Source organism: Neofelis nebulosa, chromosome 10, assembly GCF_028018385.1.
Source record: "Neofelis nebulosa isolate mNeoNeb1 chromosome 10, mNeoNeb1.pri, whole genome shotgun sequence".
Classification (NCBI taxonomy): Eukaryota; Metazoa; Chordata; class Mammalia; order Carnivora; family Felidae; genus Neofelis; species Neofelis nebulosa.
Genome location: NC_080791.1, coordinates 101,195,380 through 101,218,044, shown reverse-complemented (window position 1 = coordinate 101,218,044; position 22,665 = coordinate 101,195,380). Strand labels below are relative to the sequence as shown.

At 37.4% G+C, this 22,665-nt stretch overlaps 2 protein-coding genes across 2 annotated transcripts; both read left to right on the top strand.

The window, feature by feature from the left end:
• Positions 1-1,282: 1,282 nt before the first annotated feature.
• LOC131488822 (olfactory receptor 10AG1-like) lies at positions 1,283-2,251 on the top strand. Its single transcript, XM_058690665.1, has one exon. It carries the CDS (start codon positions 1,301-1,303, stop codon positions 2,249-2,251), a length of 951 nt encoding a protein of 316 aa, XP_058546648.1. The 5' UTR covers positions 1,283-1,300.
• Positions 2,252-16,112: 13,861 nt separating this feature from the next.
• LOC131488821 (olfactory receptor 10AG1-like) lies at positions 16,113-17,081 on the top strand. Its single transcript, XM_058690664.1, has one exon. The coding sequence runs from the start codon at positions 16,131-16,133 to the stop codon at positions 17,079-17,081; it is 951 nt and encodes a 316-aa protein (XP_058546647.1). The 5' UTR covers positions 16,113-16,130.
• The last annotated feature ends 5,584 nt before the right edge of the window (positions 17,082-22,665 follow it).

Here is a 22,665-nt window from a genome sequence, read left to right as displayed (position 1 = left end):
CAAACAGTATTTGGGCAGGGGTGGTGAATTGCCAAGTGTAACAAGGTTTGTTCAGATAGATTCACTGTGCCCTGAATTTCCTATTTCTGAAGACAGGAATGTCTCTCTAACTTTTTGTGCAAGGAGGGTAGCTTTCACATCAGAAATGTATTTCCTGATGTCTAGAGACAAAAATAGGGGATTTCAGCCAAACTATTAAGGCAAAACATCAGCCAACAAGGATATAAGATGGAGATGGGAGTAGTAGATTTGATGAAGTAGGAAAACACATCATATTTGTTTTCAAAAGTTGGAGAACAAATATCAATAATATGTAACACAATTGTTAAGCAATGTTGACTGCCTGATGTTAGATGACATATTAAGTGAAGTAGGGCTATGTGTGCATATGTGGTGTGTGTGTGTGTGTGTGTGTGTCCTATTATTGTACTCTAGCCATTTGCATGCCCTGAATAAAAAATAATTAGGTTTAACCAAGGTTGCACTTTAATATGTAAAATTAAGAAAATAATATAAAGAAAGGGAATTGCAATTGACTGCAATGCAATTAATGACAGTGGATCATAGACTCTTACTTAGATAAAAAGGAATATATGGAAAATACTGTGAGGAATGGGGGTTACTTTTCTTGATTGAATTAAAGGTTAAGTGATACTTATCATGCATTGCATAGGATGTCTTAATAGGGAAAGTTATGGATGGGATGGGATTAATGCTTTCAGTATTTAGCAGTATTTAATGGGAAAGGTACATAAAGGAGAACAATAACATCATATATATTTGTTCCCACAGGAACAAAGGGTTGGTTTAACTAATTGATTCTCATTAGAATAAAAATGGGAAGACTTAATACTCATTTTGAATAAGAATTAAACAGCCTTTTAAGGGGAAAGGCTTGAATTGAAAGAAGATGGAACAACCCAACCAACACAGGGAAGAAAAAAATGAATCCAGTCAAAAACAATAGAAAAAGCCTGTCTCATAATTCTACTCATAATAGGGGTGTAATAATACATATTATTTCTGCATGACATACTAAAGAATCAGTGCATATTTCTCATTATCTCTATTATTACGTGCAAGTATAAAACATATACATTAGGATTTTCCTTCTTGGATTGATTTTAAGTGCACATCAATTCCTTTTTGAGATTTCACATATCATTTTCTGGAAACAGAGTCAAGAAATAATTTAAGAGATTGCATAAATACATTAATGCATCTACTGCAGTTAACAGGAAGGAAAATATGGTTGGAAAATGTTAATGGACTAACCCTCTTTCATTTACTATGTCTGCAGATGGAGAATCGATTAAAAACAGGAATTTCAAATGTTACTACACTGGTGGAATTTGTTCTCTTGGGGTTTTCTGATATTCCCAATCTCCACTGGACTCTTTTTGGGATATTTTTAGTCATCTACCTAACTATCCTGATGTGCAATAGCATCATAATATTGGTAACAAGAATTGACTCTGCTCTCCAGACCCCCATGTATTTTTTTCTTGGCAATCTCTCCTTCTTAGAAATCTGTTATGTAACAGTCACTATCCCCAGAATGCTCATGGACTTATTGACTCAGAAAGGAAATATTTCTTTCTTTGCCTGTGCTGCACAAATGTGTTTTGTCCTTATGTTTGGAGGCTCAGAGTGTCTTCTCCTGACAGTGATGGCCTATGACCGCTACGTGGCCATTTGTAACCCTCTGCACTATCCTCTAATCATGAACCACAAGGTCTGTGTCCAACTGGTGACTGTCTCCTGGATCAGTGGAGTCCCAGTTGTAATTGGGCAAACGTGCCAGATTTTCTCTCTGCCCTTTTGTGGGTCTAACACAATTAATCATTTCTTCTGTGACCTCCCCCCAGTACTCCAGCTAGCTTGTGGGGACACATTTGTGAATGAGATAGCAGTCTACGTAGTTGCAGTGATATTTGTCATGGCTCCATTTCTGTTGATTGTTGTCTCCTATGGCAAAATTATCTCCAGCATTCTGAAATTGTCGTCAGCCAAAGGGAGGGCTAAAGCCTTCTCCACCTGTTCTTCTCACCTGATAGTTGTCGTCTTATTCTATGGAACGGCTACCATCACGTACTTACAACCCAAACCAAATCAATCTGAAGGAGTTGGGAAATTGATCTCTCTTTTCTACACCGTTTTGATCCCAACTTTGAATCCCATTATATATACTCTGAGGAACAAAGACATCACAGTGGCACTGAGAAAATTACTAACGAAGATTTTAATATGACTCAAACACTTGAAATTGTGGAAAGAACTTGCTTATATGCTTGTCATGCAGAGACAACAGAAACATGTCTTCTAGTTTTATTCCTCAATAATGTTCATTAATAACATCAATGCAACCTCACACTATGTTAAGGAATCTTAGTTTCATAGGATTAACTTAAGGACTTTTGTACAAAGTACAAATTATTCCAACTGCAGCAATCCAATCTGAAGATCCATCTTTCCTCTACTGTGAACTAGTGAGTTAAGAGATTGCCTGAGCAATACGATGATAGTTAACTCGGTGTATCTTATAAACAGGGATTAGAGCCATGTGTTGCGATCAGTTTTTTAACCTTCCCATTTCTCCAGATATATTTGCCTCCCTTCTTTGTACCTGTGTTTGAATTTAGCCAATGACAAACACCAACAGCAGGCAAGATGGAGGAAGCAGGAGTATCTTCATGTTTTCTTTGCATTACTGTTTCTTTCTATCATTTGTCACTGGTCATGCTGCTTTAAGACTACAAGTCCTGAGAATCTCCCCTTTACCATCCCAGTACCCACTGTTTTCTGGTGACATCATTCCCTCCCCTGGTAGCATCAGGTTTTGCTCTGTTAATATCCATTCAGTATTACATTTGTCTGGAATTTTCACTGTAAACTATCAACATTAATGTGTAGCAGGTTGAATGTGGGTCCATCTAAAACATATGGCCATTTAGAATCTGCAAACGTGTCTTCTTTGGAAAAAAAAAAGACTTTGTAGATGTAATTAAATTAAGGAAATGAGATCATCCTGGTGTAATGTGGGCACTATATCCTCTGAGCAGTGTCCTTATGAGACAGAATGCTAAGAGGACGTTTAAAAAATAGATAAAGACACTGAAAATAACATCTTTTAAAGGTGGAGACAGAGGGGCACCTGGGTGGCTCAGTCAGTTGAGCTTCCGACTTCGGCTCAGGTCATGATCTCACTGTCTGTGAGTTCGAGCCCCGCATCGGGCTCTGTGCTGACAGCTCAGAGCCTGGAGCCTGTTTCAGATTCTGTGTCTCCCTCTCTCTCTGACCCTCTCCCATTCATGCTCTGCCTCCCTCTGTCTCAAAAATAAATAAACATTAAAAAAAAAAAGGTGGAGACAGAGACAGGAATGATACAACCAAGAACAAAGAAAGGTCAAGAGCCATTCAACACTGGAAGAAGCAAAGAATGATTCTCAGAGGCCGGAGTGAAGAGAGGCTGACAGCATTGTGACTTTAGACTCTGGATTCTAGAGCTGCGAGAGATTCCGTTTCTGTTGTTTTAAGCCACTCAACTTGTGCTATTTTGTCACAGCTGATCGAGGAGGATAATGCACCACGTAAATAGTCTTTTCATTGAAGTGCTTCTATTTGAATCCTCTGGAAGAAATTGTCCTTCTCAGGCAGTAATTTGGCATTTTTTTTTCTTTTGATAGAAAATTCATAACACTTTCCTTTTTATTTTAAAAACTATATCAATGAAAACTCATCTCATAGAAATATTTGTCCAAGAATGATTATTACCTGTGTTTGTTTAAGAATTTTTATTAACTATGTTTGCGCAAGAGTGTTCTTTTCACAGGGCAAAGAAAGCAGGAAGCAATGGGAAGGCGCTGTCAGTCGGAACATATTAAGACAACGGAACGCATCAACACCATATAATGCAGCACAGCCACTCAAGACGATGTTTTAGAGCCCCTTCACTGACGAAATTCCAAGCTCTCCAGACATGTGAGAAAGAAAGTAAATCTATGTATAAAATGTAGCTAGGCTTAGAAAAGAAATTTTGGCTTCCTGACGGTGTTAGGATTTCAAATGATTTCAGATTTTTAATTATTTTTTTGTAGTTTGGATTTATAACAAAAAGAATATATCACGTAAATTACAAGAAATAATAACTTCTTAGGCAGAAAACATAAATGTTCCCAGTAAAGAACATTCTTGAATCACTCCCTTTCTTATTGTTACCGGATGTCAAATAGAATATGTATCAGCCAGCAGAGAAAGTTCAATATCTGCCAAATCATCTTTTATTTTTGATATGTACGTGATGCATCACTAAATTCTATTGCTGACACTAATAGTACACTATACGTTAACTAACTGGAATTTAAATGAAACATGAAACAAAAAAGAGAAAGAAAAAGAAAGAAGGAAAGAAAGAAAGAATAGATTTTTTGCTATGAACTAAAAGGAATCGTGAGGGGCGCTTGGGTGGCTCAATTGTTTGAAGGTCTGACTTGGGCTCAGGTCATGATCTCAGTGCTCCTGGGTTTGGGGTCTGTGCTCACAGCTCAGATCCTTTGGCATGCTTAGGATTGTGTCTTCCTCTCTCTCTACCCCTCCCCCTGCTCATGGTCTGTCTCTCTCTACCTCAAAATTAAATAACCATTAAAAAGAATAAAAATAAAAGGATTCAGGATATATAATATTTAGAGTAATTTCTTTATAAAACTAACTAAAAGGCCTTGGGACACCTGGGTGGATCACTGGGTTGTTTCCGATTCTAGATTTTGGCTCAGGTCAGGATCTCATGGTTTCTGAGTTTGAGCCCCATGTTGGTCTCCATGCTGATAGTGTGGAGCCTGCTTGGGAGTGTATCTCTCTCTCTCTCTCTCTCTCTCTCTCTCTCTCACCCTCCCCTGGTGTCTCTTTTTCTCAAAGTAAATAAATACACTTTTTAAAAAAAAAACTTATTAAAAATAACTAAAAGGCCTTCAACAATAGACACAAAAATGGATAAATTTAAGATTATAAAAGTGGACATAGTTAAAATGAATGCCTGTCAGTGATTATTGAATGATGATAATCTTCAAAAGCAAAAAGGAAGGAAAGAGAAAAATGTCAATGAGTGTAGAATTAATGAATGGATTCTAGGATGTGACGAATCAGAAAGATAATATAGAATATAAAAAATATGCAAATATTGATGAATAGGATTTTTTTTTGGATTTTTACAAATTAAATTAAAAAAGGAATATGCATGATTATCAGATTTATGTAAATGGTAAATTTATAAATTGGGCATGTCTCTCTTTCAATTCCAAAAAATATGTGTAAAGGTGCTTTTACTTACTTGCTGACAATACTAATCTACAAATTAAAAAATAACAGAATAAAAAAGCAAAAATTTAAACACTTTAAAAAAACACAGAAAATGTTGGAAATTAAATCCCATTAAGTAAGGCTTACATGAAATAAATGAAGATAAATCCAAAGGTAACTGTACTAAAATAAGTAAGTTAATATTCGAAATCTCACCATACTGATCCAATTAAGAAAATATGTATGTCTGAATAGGCCAAATCATTAATCAACTATTTTCTACCTATTAAAAATGTTATTATTAACCCTAAAAGAAAATAAACCCATTTGCATTGTTTTCTCCAGTTTCATTTTGGAAAAATTGATCAGACGCCACAGAATGTGCTTCCACAAGGATTTTATTTAAGGCAACTTAACACAAGTTTATTATTTCACAGTCTCTATTTTTTTGCTTATTTATTTATTTTTGAGAGACAGAGAGAGAAAGAGAGAGTTGAGGAGGGGAAGAGAGAGAGGGAGAGACAAAAAATACCAAGTGGGCTCCACACTGTCAGCATGGAGCCCATCGTGGGGCTCAAACTCACAATCCCTGAGATCATGACCTGAGCTGAAATCAAGAGTCAGAAGCTTAACGGACTAAGCCACCCAGGCGCCCCTATCTCCCAGTTTCTATAGGTCAGAAGCCCAGCATGGTGTGGCTTGTTTTCTCTGCTGAGAGTCTCAGAGGCTGAAATTCAGGTACTACCTGGGTGACATTCTTGTCTGGAGCCTCCAGAGAAAAATATTTGATTCTAAACTCTATTAGGTTACTGGAAAAATCCAGCTTTGGACATTGTGAGTCTCAGGTCCATCTTTCCTTACTGCGTGTCAGCTAGGAACAACTGTCGGTTCCCAGAAGCCAAAGGCAGTTCACACTCTCTTCCTTCTTCCACTTCACTCACCTCGAATCTCTGATATTTTTTTCTGTCTCTGGTTGCTCTACATACTTATATATGTACATGATTTATGTCATTAGGTCAGGCCCAGCTGAGCAACCTCCCTAATTTAAGGTCAAGTAATATTCAACCCCTAATTATATCTGCAAAATGCCTTTACAGTTATTTTAGGGTCTTGATTAGTTTCTTGCAATAATAACACAAAGAAATAGGCAAAAGATTTTATTGAAAAATATTGAAAGTCGGTTGAAACTATATCTTGCTTTCATTTCAAATCTTAGAAACTAGGGGTGCCTGAGTGGCTCAGTCGGTTAAGCGACCGTCTTCGGCTCAGGTCATGATCTCAGGGTTTGTGAGTTTGAGCCCCGTGTCGGGCTCTGTGCTGACAGCTCGGAGCCTGGAGCCTGCTTTGTATTCTGTCTCTCTCTCTCTCTCTGCCCCTCCCTGCTCACACTCTATCCCTGTCCCTCAATAACAAATAAACATTAAAAAAACATATTAAAGTCTTAGAAACTGAGGCAAGCCTGGGGAGTTAGCGAGAGAGTGAGCAATGGGGAAAAAAAAAAAAAAGAAAAGGATCAGTGAACCAAACATTTCATTGCAAATCAGAGTGTGATACAGGGGTAAGTTTGCACATCTCGGTTATAGCTACCAAACAATTTTCACAGGGATTAGGGAAGTAGACTGGAAACAATAGCAGGCACTGTAGGGTTTTCTAATTCCAGTCTGATATATTTTCCTTCTAAAATATTTATTTTGAACATAGATTTGAGGTATTACTTGCAATCGATCCCATTTTGTCTGATGGCAATTTAAAAAATTAATTAATATTCCTTTCAGGATTGTGTTAGTGTTAAAAATTAAAAAAGAAAAAGGAAAATAAGCAGATCGCAATAAAGAAAGCCTGCACGTGTAATGATGATAGATGTCTAGGGGGTTGCTACATTCAAAGTCCCAGGTGGAAGATAGGAGAGAAATCTTAAGGAAAGTGGAGATAGGAAAGGGTCCCACGTGCACTATTTTCTGTTTGGATTTTCTCCAGTAACATTGGTAGACAACGATTGCTGCTTTCTCAAGAGCATTCTTGCTTCCTGTCCAGATCTGATGTGGGAGGGGGGTGAGGTGGATGACCAGGGGACTTGAATTCCATAGGGTGATTGTCCTCAAAGATGTTCCAGAATGTCTGGAAAAACACATAAGAATGAGTGGCAAACAGAAGCATAAAGTTGAGGTGATACATGAAAAAGAAATAAAACCAGTAGAATCAGGGGGATATCTTCATCTGAAGGGAGCTTGCTATTTTTAAAGCATATATTTTGAAATAAATATGACTTTCCATTATGAAAAAATATCAACTTATTTTCTTTTCTCAATGTTTATTTATTCTCAGAGAGAGAAACAGAGACAGAACATGAGTGGGGGAGGGGCAGAGAGAGAGGGAGACACAGAATTGGAAACAGGTTACAGGCTCTAAGCTGTCAGCACAGAGCCCAACGCGGGGCTCGAACCCACGAACATGAGATCATGACTCGAGCCGAAGTCGGATGTTTAATCGACCTGAGCCACCCAGCCCCTCAATCTCTTATTAAAACAAAAGTTTCTTGCACATATGATTATATAATCATTGTATATAGAAATATATGCATATTTATTGTACATAAGCACTTGTACTTACACTGTTCTACAGAGGGAGGAAAAACAGCTATAACACAACCCAGAAGAGAACGCATGAATTATTTTATGTTAATATGATTTTGTGTTAATATTCTTCACTTATTTTAGAACACTGTAAAATTCTCAGAACCAAGATTTGAGCAATAGTCAACATGTACTGAAGAATTTTTTAAGCACAAAATTTGCACTCCCGTCAAAGCCTAGAATTTGTATTTGTCACTTTCATTATGATAAAGAAAACTGAAGCAAAATTGGTAATAAAATACTTTGGAGATCACAGAACACTACATAAGTACAGCATGTTTATGATAATAATCCATGAGATAAATAACTGAAGTATATTGAAAATAAATCCTTTTTAATAAGCAAAGTACTGGTTTATCTTAATATATATGCTTCTATGACTCACTGTAGAAAAAGATGTATGCTCTGTTAAGGGAGATTAAATTTATAATTTTTCCTTAAAGCATATAATTTCTTAGAACTGATTTTCTCATTAAGAACGGTAGAATTAAAATAATAATCTTCAAACATGAGACTTCCCACGTTGAGTTATTAAAAAAATATTTTTCTCCTCATAAGATGGTTCTTTACATCTTAAAAGGAGAACTAAAACTATTTTTTTTAATTTTTATTATTTATTTATTTTTGAGAGAGAGACCTCTCTGACCTGACCTGGGGCAGGTCAGAGAAAGGGACAGAGGATCCCAAGTGTGCTCTGTGCTAACAGCAGAGACCCTGATGCAGGGCTGGAACTCACGAACCGTGAGATCATGACCTGAGCAGAAGTCAGACACTCAACCAGCTGAGCCACCCAGGCAGCCCAGAGAACTAACAACTTTAAGCTAAAACCTCACCATCTGCTGTTTTGGGTCAGTGTCTAATAGTTATATTTTACAATAATTTAGGCTATGAAATTTCCATAAGCTTCATTCCAGATATATTATTAAAATAAGAATTTTTAAATGAGAACAACAAATCACAAATCACAGATAGCAAGACACTTTGAGTTATATGAGGTAGACAGAGTTCCAGAGAGCATATTATCTATACAATTTATTTCATAAAGACATCTTTAATTAACCAACCAATGGTTTGGAAAACATGAATCATGTATCTGTTGTATGGTGGGTTATGGTAAATGAAAGATCTTGAAAGATCTGGTAATAATGATTTTGATTTTGATAGATCAAATAAACAGGAATAAATTTCAAAGCAATGGAACACACACACACGTACTCAACCAGAAGCAAATTTCACTTCAATGATGAAATTGAAAGTTTCAGAATGTTCTCATATTTCCAATATCTGAATGGTTTTTTTTTGTGATATTTATCTTGTCTGTGATAGTCTTTACTGGAAATGTCATCATTGCTCTCATAACTAGAGTTGAGCAGGCTCTTCAGACACCCATGTGTTTTTTCCTTAGTAATTTTTCCTTCCTGAAAATCTTTTATGTATTTGTATTCTTTCTAGCATACTCCTAAACTTTTGGACTCAGAAAAGAAACATTTATTCTTCTACCTGTGCTACAAAAATATTTCTTTCTCTTTATGCTTGCAAACAGAGACGATTTTCTCCTGACAGTGATGGCCTATGATCACCACATGGCCATTTGTCATGTTCTGCATTGTCCTCTAGTTATGATACTTGGATCCTACAGTAAAATTGTCTCCGCCATCTTGAAGTTGCCATTGGGAACAGGACCAGCCAAAGCTGTATCCACCTGCTCATCTCACATCATAGTTGAAGCTTGATTCTGCAGATCCAAAATCATTACATATTTTTCACCCAAATCCAAACATACTTTTCAGAACAAATTTATTTCTCTTCCTTTACCAGTGTCATTCTGATGTTTAACCCCATGGTATACAATCTGAAGAATAAGGATATCATGATGGTCTTGAGAAACTGGCTACCTGAAAGTTTACTGCATTAGCCACTGATTTGAACTCATCTCATCTCTTTTTCCACTTAATTCTGCTGTTGTCTAATCTGAGGTTGTTTTGCAGTTTACTTTCCTGCTTGAATATGAGTTGATTATCTTTACTTATTCACTAACTTTCCATTTTATGCTGGACTTTCTGGTATCAGGATTATATCCTGAGTGACTGTATTTAAAACAAGAGAGTGGAGTACCTGGGTGGCTCAATCAGTTGAGCATCAAACTCTTGATTTCAACTCAGGTCATGATCTCAGTGTTTGCGATATTGAGCACAGAGTTTACTTCAGATCCTCTCCCACTCTCTCTGCCCCTCCCCACCTCTCTGAATAAATAAATAAAATTTTTAAACAAACAAACAAAAAACAATAAAATAATATATTCCACCAGACATAAATGTATCTTTTTAAAAAAGCTAAAATATAGACATGTACCACAAATAATTATTGTTATGTAAATGTCATGCTACATCTCCAGTCTAAAGGTTTACATGTTGGGGCATCTGGGTGGTTCAGTCCTTTAGTGTCAGGCTCTTGATTTTGTCTCAGATCATGACATCAGGGTCATGAGATCAAGCCCCAAGTTGGGCTCCACATGGGCATGTGACCTGTTTAAGATTCTCTCTCTCTCTCTCTCTCTCTCTCTCTCCTCTGAAATCAAAAAGAAGATAAAGATTTACATGTTATAGCATGCTATAAAACACTCTAGTGACTGAAAATGAGCTCTGTGGCAGAGTCTGGCTAGTTGCTCTCCGAATATATTTCCATTTCTTAGACATACAGTAAACAAAATTCCCTAGCACTCCCATATCTACATTAAACCATGTGATTAGTTTCTACAATAGCACAAGGATAGAAGTGATGTGCCTATTCTGTGTTGAGGCTCTTAAGATTGATTTTTTCCCCTTATTTTCTAATTCTCAGCTGTCTGAATTTAGAAGGACTGATAGGGAACTAGAAAGATGAACAAACTAGGGGAAAATGGAATTCTTAGATGAAAGGAACCAGTTTCTTCTTTTTCTTTAAGTTTATTTTCAGAGAGAGAGAAAGAGAGAGCATGAGCAGGGGAGGGGACGAGAGAAGGGGAGAAAAGAAATCCCAAGAAGGCTCCATGCTGTCAGTGCAGAGCCCAATGTGGGGCTCAGTCTCAGGAACCGTGAGATCATGACCTGAGCTGAAATCAAGAATTAGATGGTAAACCAACTGAGCCACCCAGGTGCCCTGAGGAACCAGAGTTCCTTAATTCCTGACCACAAAATTGTACTGTGGTAAGAGTAGAAGATACTTCTTTATTTTGTTAAGCCACTTATATATCTAGGGCATTGTTTCATTTTAAAATTAAATTTGGCTGGGGGAAGGGGGCACCTGGTGGCTCAGTCAGTTAATTGTCAGACTTCAGCTCAGGTCATGATCTCACAGTTTGTGGATTCGAGCCCTGAGTTGGGCTCTGTACTGACAGCTCAGAGCCTGAAGCCTGCTTCGAATTCTGTGTAGCCGTCTTTCTCTGCCCCTACCCCACTTGTGCTCTGTCTCTGTCTCTCTGTCTCTCTGTCTCTCTGTCTCTCTCTCTGTCTCCAAAAATAAATAAATGTAAAAAAAATTTAATTAAATTTGGTTTGGTGATGGTGATATTTAATTAAAAAAGAAGCACTCAATTCTCTGAATTAAGGAGAGGATAGGGTTTCAATCAGTCTACTCCAACGGGGGGTGGACATTCAATTTGTCCCAGCCTATAAGTAACCGACATCTTATTTGAGGCAAATCATGAGTAAAGTTCCTATTTGTATATAAACATGAAGGAAGTCCCTCAGCAATACCAAATCAGTTACAATAACGATGTAAGAAGCATGCTATAGTGAAGATAAGCAGCCTTAAAATACAGAAATGAAATGCAGTTTTGGACACATACTATTTTGACAAATAGAAAAGCACTATTCTGACAAATGGTCAAAGAACTCCAAAGAGAAAGAAGCAAATGTAATTGTAAGTACAAGTAGATACTGGGTTGGCAACTTTATGCCTGATAATTTTATCGCCATACCTACCTAGCAGTAGTTGGAATAGGAAAAAGGATTTCAACAGGAAACCTTCCTTTTCCTTTCTTTCCTAGATAATTATGTGGAAAATGCTTATTGTTCGAAGTGGTTTACATTTGGAATCAGCTCAATACTTGCCTTGATGCCTGAGTGGACACCATAACATGAACAAAAACATCTAGATACTTGTCAGCACACAGGACATGCTTCAGTTTCCACAAAATTTAATCTAGGAACCCAGCTCTCCACTTCTGAAAAGGGATCTCACCACCTAATGGTTAAGAACAAAGCATACATGTTCTTGTGATAAAATATAGGGCAGATTTTTCTAAGGCTGAGGATGATCTAGATTTGAGTGAGGTATGAGAATAAAAATAAGAAAAGCAAATCGACGCTAATTATGAAGGATCGGGAATGCAATAGAAAGATTTTTTTTTAACTTTTTTTTTTCCTGGTAGTAATACGGAACAATTAAGTGTGATTTCTCCACCAGAGGACACCCTCCCACCCCAAGTGCCAAGAAGTGTCTAAAGAGAGGGAACGTTTATCTACAGAGAAAGTTTTTGAAAAAAAGAACTGTAATGACTGCAAAGCAGAAGCAGTCTCTTAAAAATCAAAATGATGCACGAGAGATGTCCCCCAGGACAAGCATGACTACTTCCTATTTAAAAGCACCTAATGTTGGAAGCTAGCAAGAGAACTAGAGAATTACAGCCACTTACTGGCACAGAAGAAGAGCTTAAAACATTTACAGTTTACAAAACATCTACAGTCCCATAAATAGCCTCAGGCAAATCCATAAAGGTAAGCTATAATTGTGCTACCAGACTCTTTTATGTAAGGATACTGTAAATTTGGGGCTCAAGATACAAAAGACAAAATAAAAAAGCATAGAATTCTGAGATCTTTATCTCAAAACCCGTTAACTATTCTTGGAGAGGAAATATTTTTATCTACCCTTCAAGATTCTTCTGGCTGGTCTAAGCATTAAATTAACATGAGACAGACTAAGGTAGAAAATGAAGTTTAATTTTATGTGCACAGAGGTCTGATGAAAAAAAAACAAATTTGAGACTCAAAGAAAACATGGTCACGTTGCTTTTATATATTTTTTAATTGTTTTATTTTTGTATATTTTGAAAGAGAGTGAGAGAGAGGGAGCACACACACACAAGAATCAGAGGGATCAAACAGAGAGAGAGAGAGAAAGAGAGAGAATCCCAAGCAGGCTCCACACGGAAAGAAGTTCACAACAAAACATGAGATCATGACCTGAGCTGAAACCAAGAGCTGGTTGCTTAACCAACTGAGCAACACAGGCACCCTGCTTTTACACATTTTGGACAAAGGAATTCCAAATAGAATTTGGGCTGGGGTAGTAAAATAGCAAAAGGTACAAGGTTTGTTCAAACAGGTTTATTCCACCCCGAATTCTCTATTTCTGAAGATAAGAATGTCTCTCTATCTTCTGGTACAGGGAGGGTCACTTTCACACTGGTAATTTGTTTCCTGTTTCTGGAGAGAAAAGGAGGAAGCGTCAGAGGGTTCTTCTTGCACTGGCTGGTTCTTTTTTTTTTTTTTTTTAATATAACTTATTGTTAAGTTGGCAAACATACAGTGTACACAGGGTGCTCTTGGTTTTGGGGGAGATTCCTGCGATTCATCGCGTAAATGCAATACCCAAAGCTCATCCCAACAAGTGCCTTCCTCAATACCCATCACCCATTTTCCCGTCTCCCCCGCCCCACCCCCACCACCATCAAGCTTAAGTTCCTTCTCTGCACTGAATAGTCTCTCATGGTTTGCCTCCTTCCCTCTCTGTTTGTAACTATTTTTCCCCTTCCCTTCCCTTCCGTGGTCTTTCTGTTAAGTTTCTCAAGTTGCACATACGAATGAAAATATATGATATCTTTCTCTGCCTGACTGATTTCATTTAGCATAATACCCTCCAGTTCGGTGCACATTGCTGCAAATGGCAAGATTTCATTCTTTCTCATAGCCAATTAGTATTCCATTGTATATATAAACCACATCTTCTTTATCCATTCATCAGTTGATGGACATTTAGGTTCTTTCCATAATTTGGCTATTGTTGAAAGCACTGCTGTAAACATTGGGAAACATGTGCCCCTATGTGTCAACACTCCTGTGGCCTTTGGATAAATTCCTAGTAGTGCTATCGCTGGGTCATAGGGTAGTTCTATTTTTAGTTTTTGAGGAAGCTCTACACTGTTTTCCAGAGTGGCTGCATCAGTTTGCATTCCCACTGATAGTGCAAGAGAGTTCCTGTTTTTCTACATCCTCACCAACATCTGTTGTTTCCTGAGTTGTTAATTTTAACCACTCTGACCAGTGTGAGGTGGTATCTCAATGTGGTTTTGATTTGTATTTCCTTAACGATGAGTGATATTGAGCATCTTTTCATGTGTCTGTTGGCCATCTGGATGTCTTCTTTGGAAACGTGTCTATTCATGCCTTCTGCCCATTTCTTCACTGGATTATTTGTTTTTCATGTGTTGAGTTTGGTAAGTTCTTTATAGATTTTGGATACTAACCTGTATCCAATATATCATTTGCAAATATCTTTTCCCATTCCATCAGTTGACCTTTAGTTTTGTCGATTGTTTCCTTTGCAGTGCAGAAGCTTTGTATTTTCATGCAGTCCCAACAGTTCATTTTTGCTTTTATTTCCCTTGCCTTTGGAGAAGTGTCGAGTAAGAAGTTGCTGTGGCTGAGGTCAAAGAGTTGTTACCTGTTTTCTCCTCAAGGTTTTTGATGGTTTTCTGTCTCACATTTAAGTCGTTCAACCATTTTGATTTTATTTTTGTGTATGGTTTAAGAAAGTAGTCCAGTCTCATTCTTCTGCATGTTGCTGTCCAGTTCTCCCATTTGCTAAAGAGACTGTCTTTTTTCCATTGGAGACTCTTTCTTGCTTTGTCAAAGATTAGTTGTCCATACATTTGTGGGTCTAATTCTGGGTTCTCTATTCTATCCCATTGGTCCGTTTGTCTGTTTCTGTGCCAATACCATACTGTCTTGATGACTATAGCTTTGTAGTAGAGGCTAAAGTCTGGGGTTGTGATGCCTCCCACTTTGGTTTTCTTTTTCAACATTACTTTGACTATTCCAGGTCTTTTGTGGTTCCATACAAATCATTCTTTAGGAACTTTAATACAAAATCATCATTTTACCATTGTGGCATGTTTTGAGGCAGCCTGCCCTGAACCCTTGCCCTACTGAACATAATCCATATAGTTCTTGCCTTTCTTAATGATAAAGTAAAGTAAAATTAGACATATGTCAAATAACAATAATATTGATACTTATAATAAAATGATTCACTTAATGTCATTTTGAAAACTATTTCTATTATTAGATTTGATGAAGTAGGAAAACATAATATTTTAGGGGGAAATCTGGAGACCAAACATCTATAAAGTATAGTAGAATTGTTAAGTATTGTTAATTGCCTGATGTTAGACAACAATATTAAATTATATGACAGTGGATCATAAAATCTTACATAGATAAAAAGGATTATATGGAAAGCAGTGTGATGAATGGTTTATTTTTCTAGATTGAATTAAAGGTTAATTGATATTCGTCATGCATTGCATAGGATGTGTTAATAGGGAAGGTTATGGATGGGATAGGATTAATGCTTTCAGTATTTAGCAGGAGTGATGGGAGAGGTACATAAAGTCGAATAATAATAATACATATATTTATTCCCACAGGAACAAAGGGTTGGTTTAAGTAATTGATTCTCATTGAAATATAAATGGGAAGACTTAAAACTCATCTGAATGAGAATTAGACAACATCTTAAAGGAAAAGATTTGATTTTAAACAAGATGGAACACACACACACATACACACACAAATGAACCCAGACAAAAACAATAGAAAAAAGCCTGTATCATAATTCAGTCATAAGAGGGGTTCAATAACTACATATTGTTCCTGCACAATATGCTATAAGTCTCAACGCATACTTCTCATTGTCTCTAGGATTCGTACATGCAACTATAAAATATGTATGTTTGGATTTTCTTTCTTGAATTGATTTTAAGAGATTATATGTTCATTTTTGAGATTTCACATATCATCTCCTAGAAATAGAGCAAAGCAATGGCAGAAATAACTTAAGAGATTACATAAATACATTAATGTATCTACTGAAATTAACAGGAAGGAGAATGTGGTTGGAAAATGTTAATGGACTCTCTTTCATTTACTATGTCTGCAGATGGAGAATCGATTAAAAACAGGAATTTCAAATATTACTACACTGATGGAATTTGTTCTCTTGGGGTTTTCTGATATTCCCAATCTCCACTGGACTCTTTTTGGGATATTTTTAGTCATCTACCTAACTATCCTGATGTGCAATAGCATCATAATATTGGTAACAAGAATTGACTCTGCTCTGCAGACCCCCATGTATTTTTTTCTTGGCAATCTCTCCTTCTTAGAAATCTGTTATGTAACAGTCACAATGCCCAGAATGCTCATGGACCTATTGACCCAGAAAGGAAATATTTCTTTCTTTGCCTGCGCTGCACAAATGTTTTTTTTCCTCACATTTGGAAGCTCAGAGTGTCTTCTCCTGACAGTGATGGCCTATGACCGCTACATGGCCATTTGTGACCCTCTGCACTACCCTCTAATCATGAACCACAAGGTCTGTGTCCAGCTGGTGACTGTCTCCTGGATCAGTGTATTTCCATTTGTAATTGGGCAAACATGCCAGATTTTCTCTCTGCCCTTTTGTGGGTCTAACACAATTAACCATTTCTTCTGTGACATCCCCCCAGTACTCAAGCTAGCTTGTGGGGACACACTTGTGAATGAATTTGTGGTCTATGTAATTGCAGTGGCAATTGTCATGGTTCCATTTCTGTTGATTGTTGTCTCCTATGGCAAAATTATCTCCAGCATTCTGAAATTGTCGTCAGCCAAAGGGAGGGCTAAAGCCTTCTCCACCTGTTCTTCTCACCTGATAGTTGTCGTCTTATTCTATGGAACGGCTACTATCAATTATACACAACTGAAATCAAATCAATCTGAAAGAGTTGGGAAATTAATCTCTCTTTTCTTCACCGTTTTGATCCCAACTTTGAATCCCATTATATATACTCTGAGGAACAAAGACATCACAGTGGCACTAAGAAAACTACTAACGAAGATTTTAATATGATTCAAATACTTGCAACTGCAGAAAGAATTTGCTTATATGCTTGTCATGTAGAGACAACAGAGAAAAGTGTCTCCTAATTTTATTCCCTAATAATGTTCATTAATATCATCATAGCAACCTCACATCGTCTCAAGTAAACTTCATTTCCAATGATTAAGTTGAGAGCTTCTGACAAATCGAAGCGCAAATTATTTCAATTGCAACAATCTCATTTATAATATTAATCTAATTTGTAATTTATAATCTGATACCTGTGTTTGTTTACGAATTTTGAGAAAACAGGTTTCTTCAGACGTGTTTCTTAAAGGTTTCTTCACAGTGCAAAAGAAAGCAGGAAGCAATGGGAAGGTGCTGTCAGTCGGAACATATTAAGACACCGGAGCGCATCAACACCATACAATACAACACAGCCTCTCTAGACCATGTTTTAGAGCCCCTTCACTGAAGAAATTCCAAGCTTTCCTGACATGTGAGAGAGAAAGTAAATGTATGTATAAAATATAACTATTTTTGAAAAACAGAGAAGGTAAGCATTTCGTAATGTCATACAACAGTTTGCATGTGCCAGTGGTAGTGATTGTGATGCCCATTAGCCCACTTAGTATCCAGGAGGCTGTGGAACAGAAGAAAATATTGGCTTCCTGACAGTGTTAGGATTTCAAATGATTCCTGAGTCTTAATCATTTTTTTGCAGTTTGGATTTATTACAAAGAGAATGTATCATGTAACTTACAAAAAAATAATAACTTTGTAGGCAGAAAACATAAAAGTTCACACAAAGAAAATTCTTGCATTACTCCCTTTCTTATTGTTACCGAATGTCTGATAGAATCCAGCAGAGAAATTTCAATATCTGCCAAATCATCTTTTATTTTTGATATGTAAGTGAGGCATCACTAAATTCTATTGCTGAAACTAATAGTACACTGTACGTTAACTGACTGGAATTTAAATGAAACATGAAACAAAAAGGAAAAGAAAGAAAGAACAGATTCTTCTTATGAACCAAAAGGAGTCGGGAGGGGTGCCTGGGTGGCTCAATTGTTTGAATGTCTGACTTGGGCTCAGGTCATGATCTCAGTGCTCCTGGGTTTGGGATCTGTGCTCACAGCTCAGAGCCTTTGGCCTGCTTAGGATTATGTCTCCTTCTCTACCCCTCCCCTTGCTCAAGGTCTGTCTCTCTCTATCTCAAAATTAAATAAAAATTAAAAAATTAAAAATAGAAGGATTCGGGATATATAATATTTATAGTAATTTCTTATAAAACTAATTAAAAGGCCTTGGGGCACCTGGGTGGCTCACTGGGTTACTTCCGATTCTAGATTTTGGTTCAGGTCAGGATCTCATGGTTTCTGAGTTTGAGCCCCACGTTGGTCTCCATGCTGATAGTGTGGAGCCTGCTTGGGAGTGTTTCTCTCTCTCTCTCTCACCCTCCCCTGCTGTCTCTTTCTCTCAAAGTAAATACACTTAAAAAAAACTTATTAAAAAGGCCTTCAACAATAGACACAAAAATGGATAAATTTAAGATTGTAAAAGTGAACAATGTTAAAATAAATGCCTGTCAGTGATTATTGCATGATGATATCTTCAAAAACAAAACCTGTGTCGGTAGTCAGAGGCAGAGATCAATATGTATTTCTTATTCATATCATAATATCACAATGATACACTCATCAAAAAGACAAAAAAAAAAGACTAATCCTATCCCATGTGTAAAATATCTGGAGCCATGGGACCTGTCACCCGACGCTCAGATGCGAATGGGTACACTATTTTGGCAGACAGCTAAAGAATCCTTCTTGGAGAATTGTACCCCTAGGTGTGTACCAGCAAAACTCCAACCGTATGTGTGCCAGGGAACATCTCCAAGAATGCTCATCTTTGGGGCGCCTGAGTGGCTCAGTCGGTTAAACGTCTGACTTTGGGGCAGGTCATGACGTCACGGTTTGTGGGTTTGAACCCCGCATCAGTGCCTTTAGCAACAGCGTCTGTGCTGTTGGCAAGGAGCCTGGAGCCTGCTTCAGAGTCTGTGTCTCCACCTTCCTCTGCCCCTCCTCCACGTGTGCTCTCACCTTCTCTCTCTCAAAAATAAATAAACTTAAAAAAAAAGATGCCCATCTTTGCATCATTCATAGTAGCAAATTCTCATCAAATTAAATTGAGAAGTGATTCTGATTCTTAACACAGAGGTAAACTAGAAAGAGATACAAATGAATAAAACACAATTATATACAATACTGATGAAGGATATTGGGTAAAACCGGTCGTAATCATATTCTACACAACGTTTTAGTTAAGGTTAAAAGACAGTATTTAGGAAGCCCATCATTGTTTTTAATGTTTTTTTTTAAGTTTATTTATTTGTTTATTTTTAAATGCAATTTATTGTCAATTTAGCTATCATAAAGGGTATACTGTGTGGGCTTGGTTTTGGTGGTACATCCCCGTGATTCATCGCTTACATACAATACCCAGTTGACAACAAGTGCCCTCTTCAGGGCCCATCACCATTTTCCCCTCTCCTACACCCCCCTGCATCAACCCTCAGTTTGTTCTCTGTGTTAAGAGCCTCTCATGTTTTGACTCCCTCTCTGTTTGTAACTAATTTTCCCCTTTCCTTCCCCCATCATTGTCTGTTAAGTTTCTCAAGTTCCACATATGAATGAAAGCATATGATATCTGTCTTTCTTTGACTTATTTCACATGGCAGAATACCCTCCAGTTCCATTCACATTGTTGCAAATGGCAAGATTTCCTTCTTTCTCATTGCCAGGTGGTATTCCATTGTATATATAAGTCACATCTTTATCCATTCATCTGTTGATAAACATTTGGGCTCTCTCCATGAGTGGCTATTGTTGAAAGCACTGCCATAAACATTGGGGTACACTTTCCCTTATGAATCAGAATTCCTCTGTCATTTGGATAAATTCCTACTAGTGCTATTGCTGGGTCATAGGGTAGTTCCATTTTTAATTTTTCAGGAACCCCCACACTGTTTTCCATAGTGGCTCTAACATTGTGCATTGCCACCAACAGTGCAAGGGGTTCCCGTTTCTCCACATCCTCACCAACATCTGTTGTTTCCTGAGTGGTTAATTTTAACCACTCTGACTTGTGTGAGGTGGTATCTCGATGTGGTTTTGATTTGTATTTCTCGGATGATGAATGATGTTGAGCATCTTTTAATGTGTCTGTTGGCCATCTGGATGTCTTCTTTGGAAACGTGTCTATTCATGCCTTCTGCCGATTTCTTCACTGGATTATTTGTTTTTCATGTGTTGAGTTTGGTAAGTTCTTTATAGATTTTGTATACTAACCCTGTATCCTGTATGTCATTTGCAAATATCTTTTCCCATTTGTCAGTTGGCTTTTAGTTTTGTCAATTGTTTCCTTTGTTGTGCAGAAGGTTTCTATCTTAATGAGTCCTCAATAGTTCATTTTTGCTTTTATTTCCCTTGCCTTCGGAGATGTGTTGAGTAGAAAGTTGATGAAGCTAAGGTCAAAGAGATTGTTGCCTGTTTTCTTCTCTAGGGTTTTGATGGTTTCCTGTCTCACATTTAGGTCTTTCAACCATTTTGAGTTTATTTTGTGTATGGTTTAAGAAAGTAGTCCAGTTTCATTCTTCTGCATGTTGCTGCCCAGTTCTCCCAGCACCATTTGCTAAAGAGACTGTCTTTTTTCCATTGGAGACTCTTTCTTGCTTTGTCAAAGATTAGTTGGCCATAACATTTGTGGGTCTAATTCTGGGTTCTCCATTCTAGTCCATTGGTCTGTGTGTCTGTTTTTGTGCCAATACCATACTGTCTTGATGATTACAGCTTTGTAGTAGAGGCTAAAGTCTGGGATTGTGATGCCTCCCACTTTGGTTTTCTTTTTCAACATTACTTTGGCTATTCCATGTCTTTTGTGGTTCCATACAAATTGTAGTATTGTTTGTTCTAGCTCTGCAAAGAATGCAGACGCAATTTTCATTGGGATTTCATTGCATGCATAGATCGCTTTGAATAGTATGGATGCTTTAAAAGTATTTGTCCTTCCAATCCATGAGCATGGAAAGTTTTTCCATTTTTTTGTGTCTTCTTCAATTTCTTTCATAAGGTTTTTTTATATAAATTTAAGCACACAAATCTTTTACGTCTTTTGTTATGCATATTTCCTGGTATTTTATGGGTATTGGTGCAATTGTAAATGGGATAGATTTCTTGATTTCTCTTTCTGTTGCTTCATCTTGGTGTATAGAAATGCAACCGATTTCTGTACATTGAATTTATATCCTGTGACTTTGCTGAATTCATGTAGCAGTTCTCACAGGTTTTTGGTGGAATCTTTTGGGTTTTCTATGTTGAGTATCATGTCCTCTGCAAAAAGTGAAAGTTTGCCTTCTTTGCCTATTTGGATGCCTTTTATTTCATTTTGTTGTCTGATTGCTGAGGCTAGGATTTCCATCGCTAAGTTAAACAACAGTGGTGATAGTGGACATCCCTGTTGTGTTCCTGATCACAGGGAAAGCTCTCAGTCTTTCCCCATTGAGGATGATATTAGCTGTGGGCCTTTCATATATAATTTTTATGATGGTAAGATATGTTCCTTCTATCCCGACTGTCTTGACAGTTTTATTAAGAAAGGAGGCTAAGAAAGGAAGCATTTGGCCAAATGCTTCATCTACATCTATTGACAGGATCATGTGGTTCTTTTCCTATCTTCTATCAATGTGATGTATCACATTGATTGATTTGTGAATATTGAACCAGCCCTGTAGCCTAGGAACTAAGAAATAGTCACGAGTAATTAAGAAATAATGTAAATGAGATGCAAAATAAAATGAGGTGCAGTGACATCAAGGATGGAGGAAGCAGAGGGGAGAATAAGTGAAATAGAAGATAAAATTATGGAAAATGATGAAATAGAGATAAGAAAATAGAGAAGAAAGAAGAAGAAGAAAAATAGAGATAAGAAAATACTAGAACATGAGGGAAGAATTAAAGAACTAAGTGATTCAATAAAACATAATATTCATAGGGGCGCCTGGGTGGGTTAGTCGGTTAAGCGTCCGACTTCAGCCAGGTCACGATCTTGCGGTCCGTGAGTTCGAGCCCTGCGTCAGGCTCTGGGCTGATGGCTCGGAGCCTGGAGCCTGTTTCCGATTCTGTGTCTCCCTCTCTCTCTGACCCTCCCCCTTTCATGCTCTGTCTCTCTCTGTCCCCAAAATAAATAAAAAACGATAAATGTTAAAAAAAAACAAACATAATATTCATATAATAGGAATGCCAATAGACGAGAGTGAGAAAAGGACAGAAGTTTTACCTGAACAAATTATAACTGTGAACTTCCCTAATCTGAGGAAGAAGCAGACATCCAAATCCCCGAGCCACAGAGAACTCTATTCAGAATCAACAAGAATAGGTCTCCGCAGTATCTCATAGTGAAACTGGCAAAATACAAAGATAAAGAGAGAATTCTGAAAGCAGCTAGGGAAACAAGGACCTTAAACTACAAGGGTAGACACATAAGGGTAGTAGCAGAACTATCTACTGAAACTTGGAAGCCAGAAGGGAGTGACAGGAAATAGTCTATGTGCTGA

Bases quoted from the DNA above. Each gene is read 5' to 3' on its own strand.
- LOC131488822 (XM_058690665.1), top strand. From the start codon at position 1,301: ATGGAGAATCGATTAAAAACAGGAATTTCAAATGTTACTACACTGGTG.
- LOC131488821 (XM_058690664.1), top strand. From the start codon at position 16,131: ATGGAGAATCGATTAAAAACAGGAATTTCAAATATTACTACACTGATG.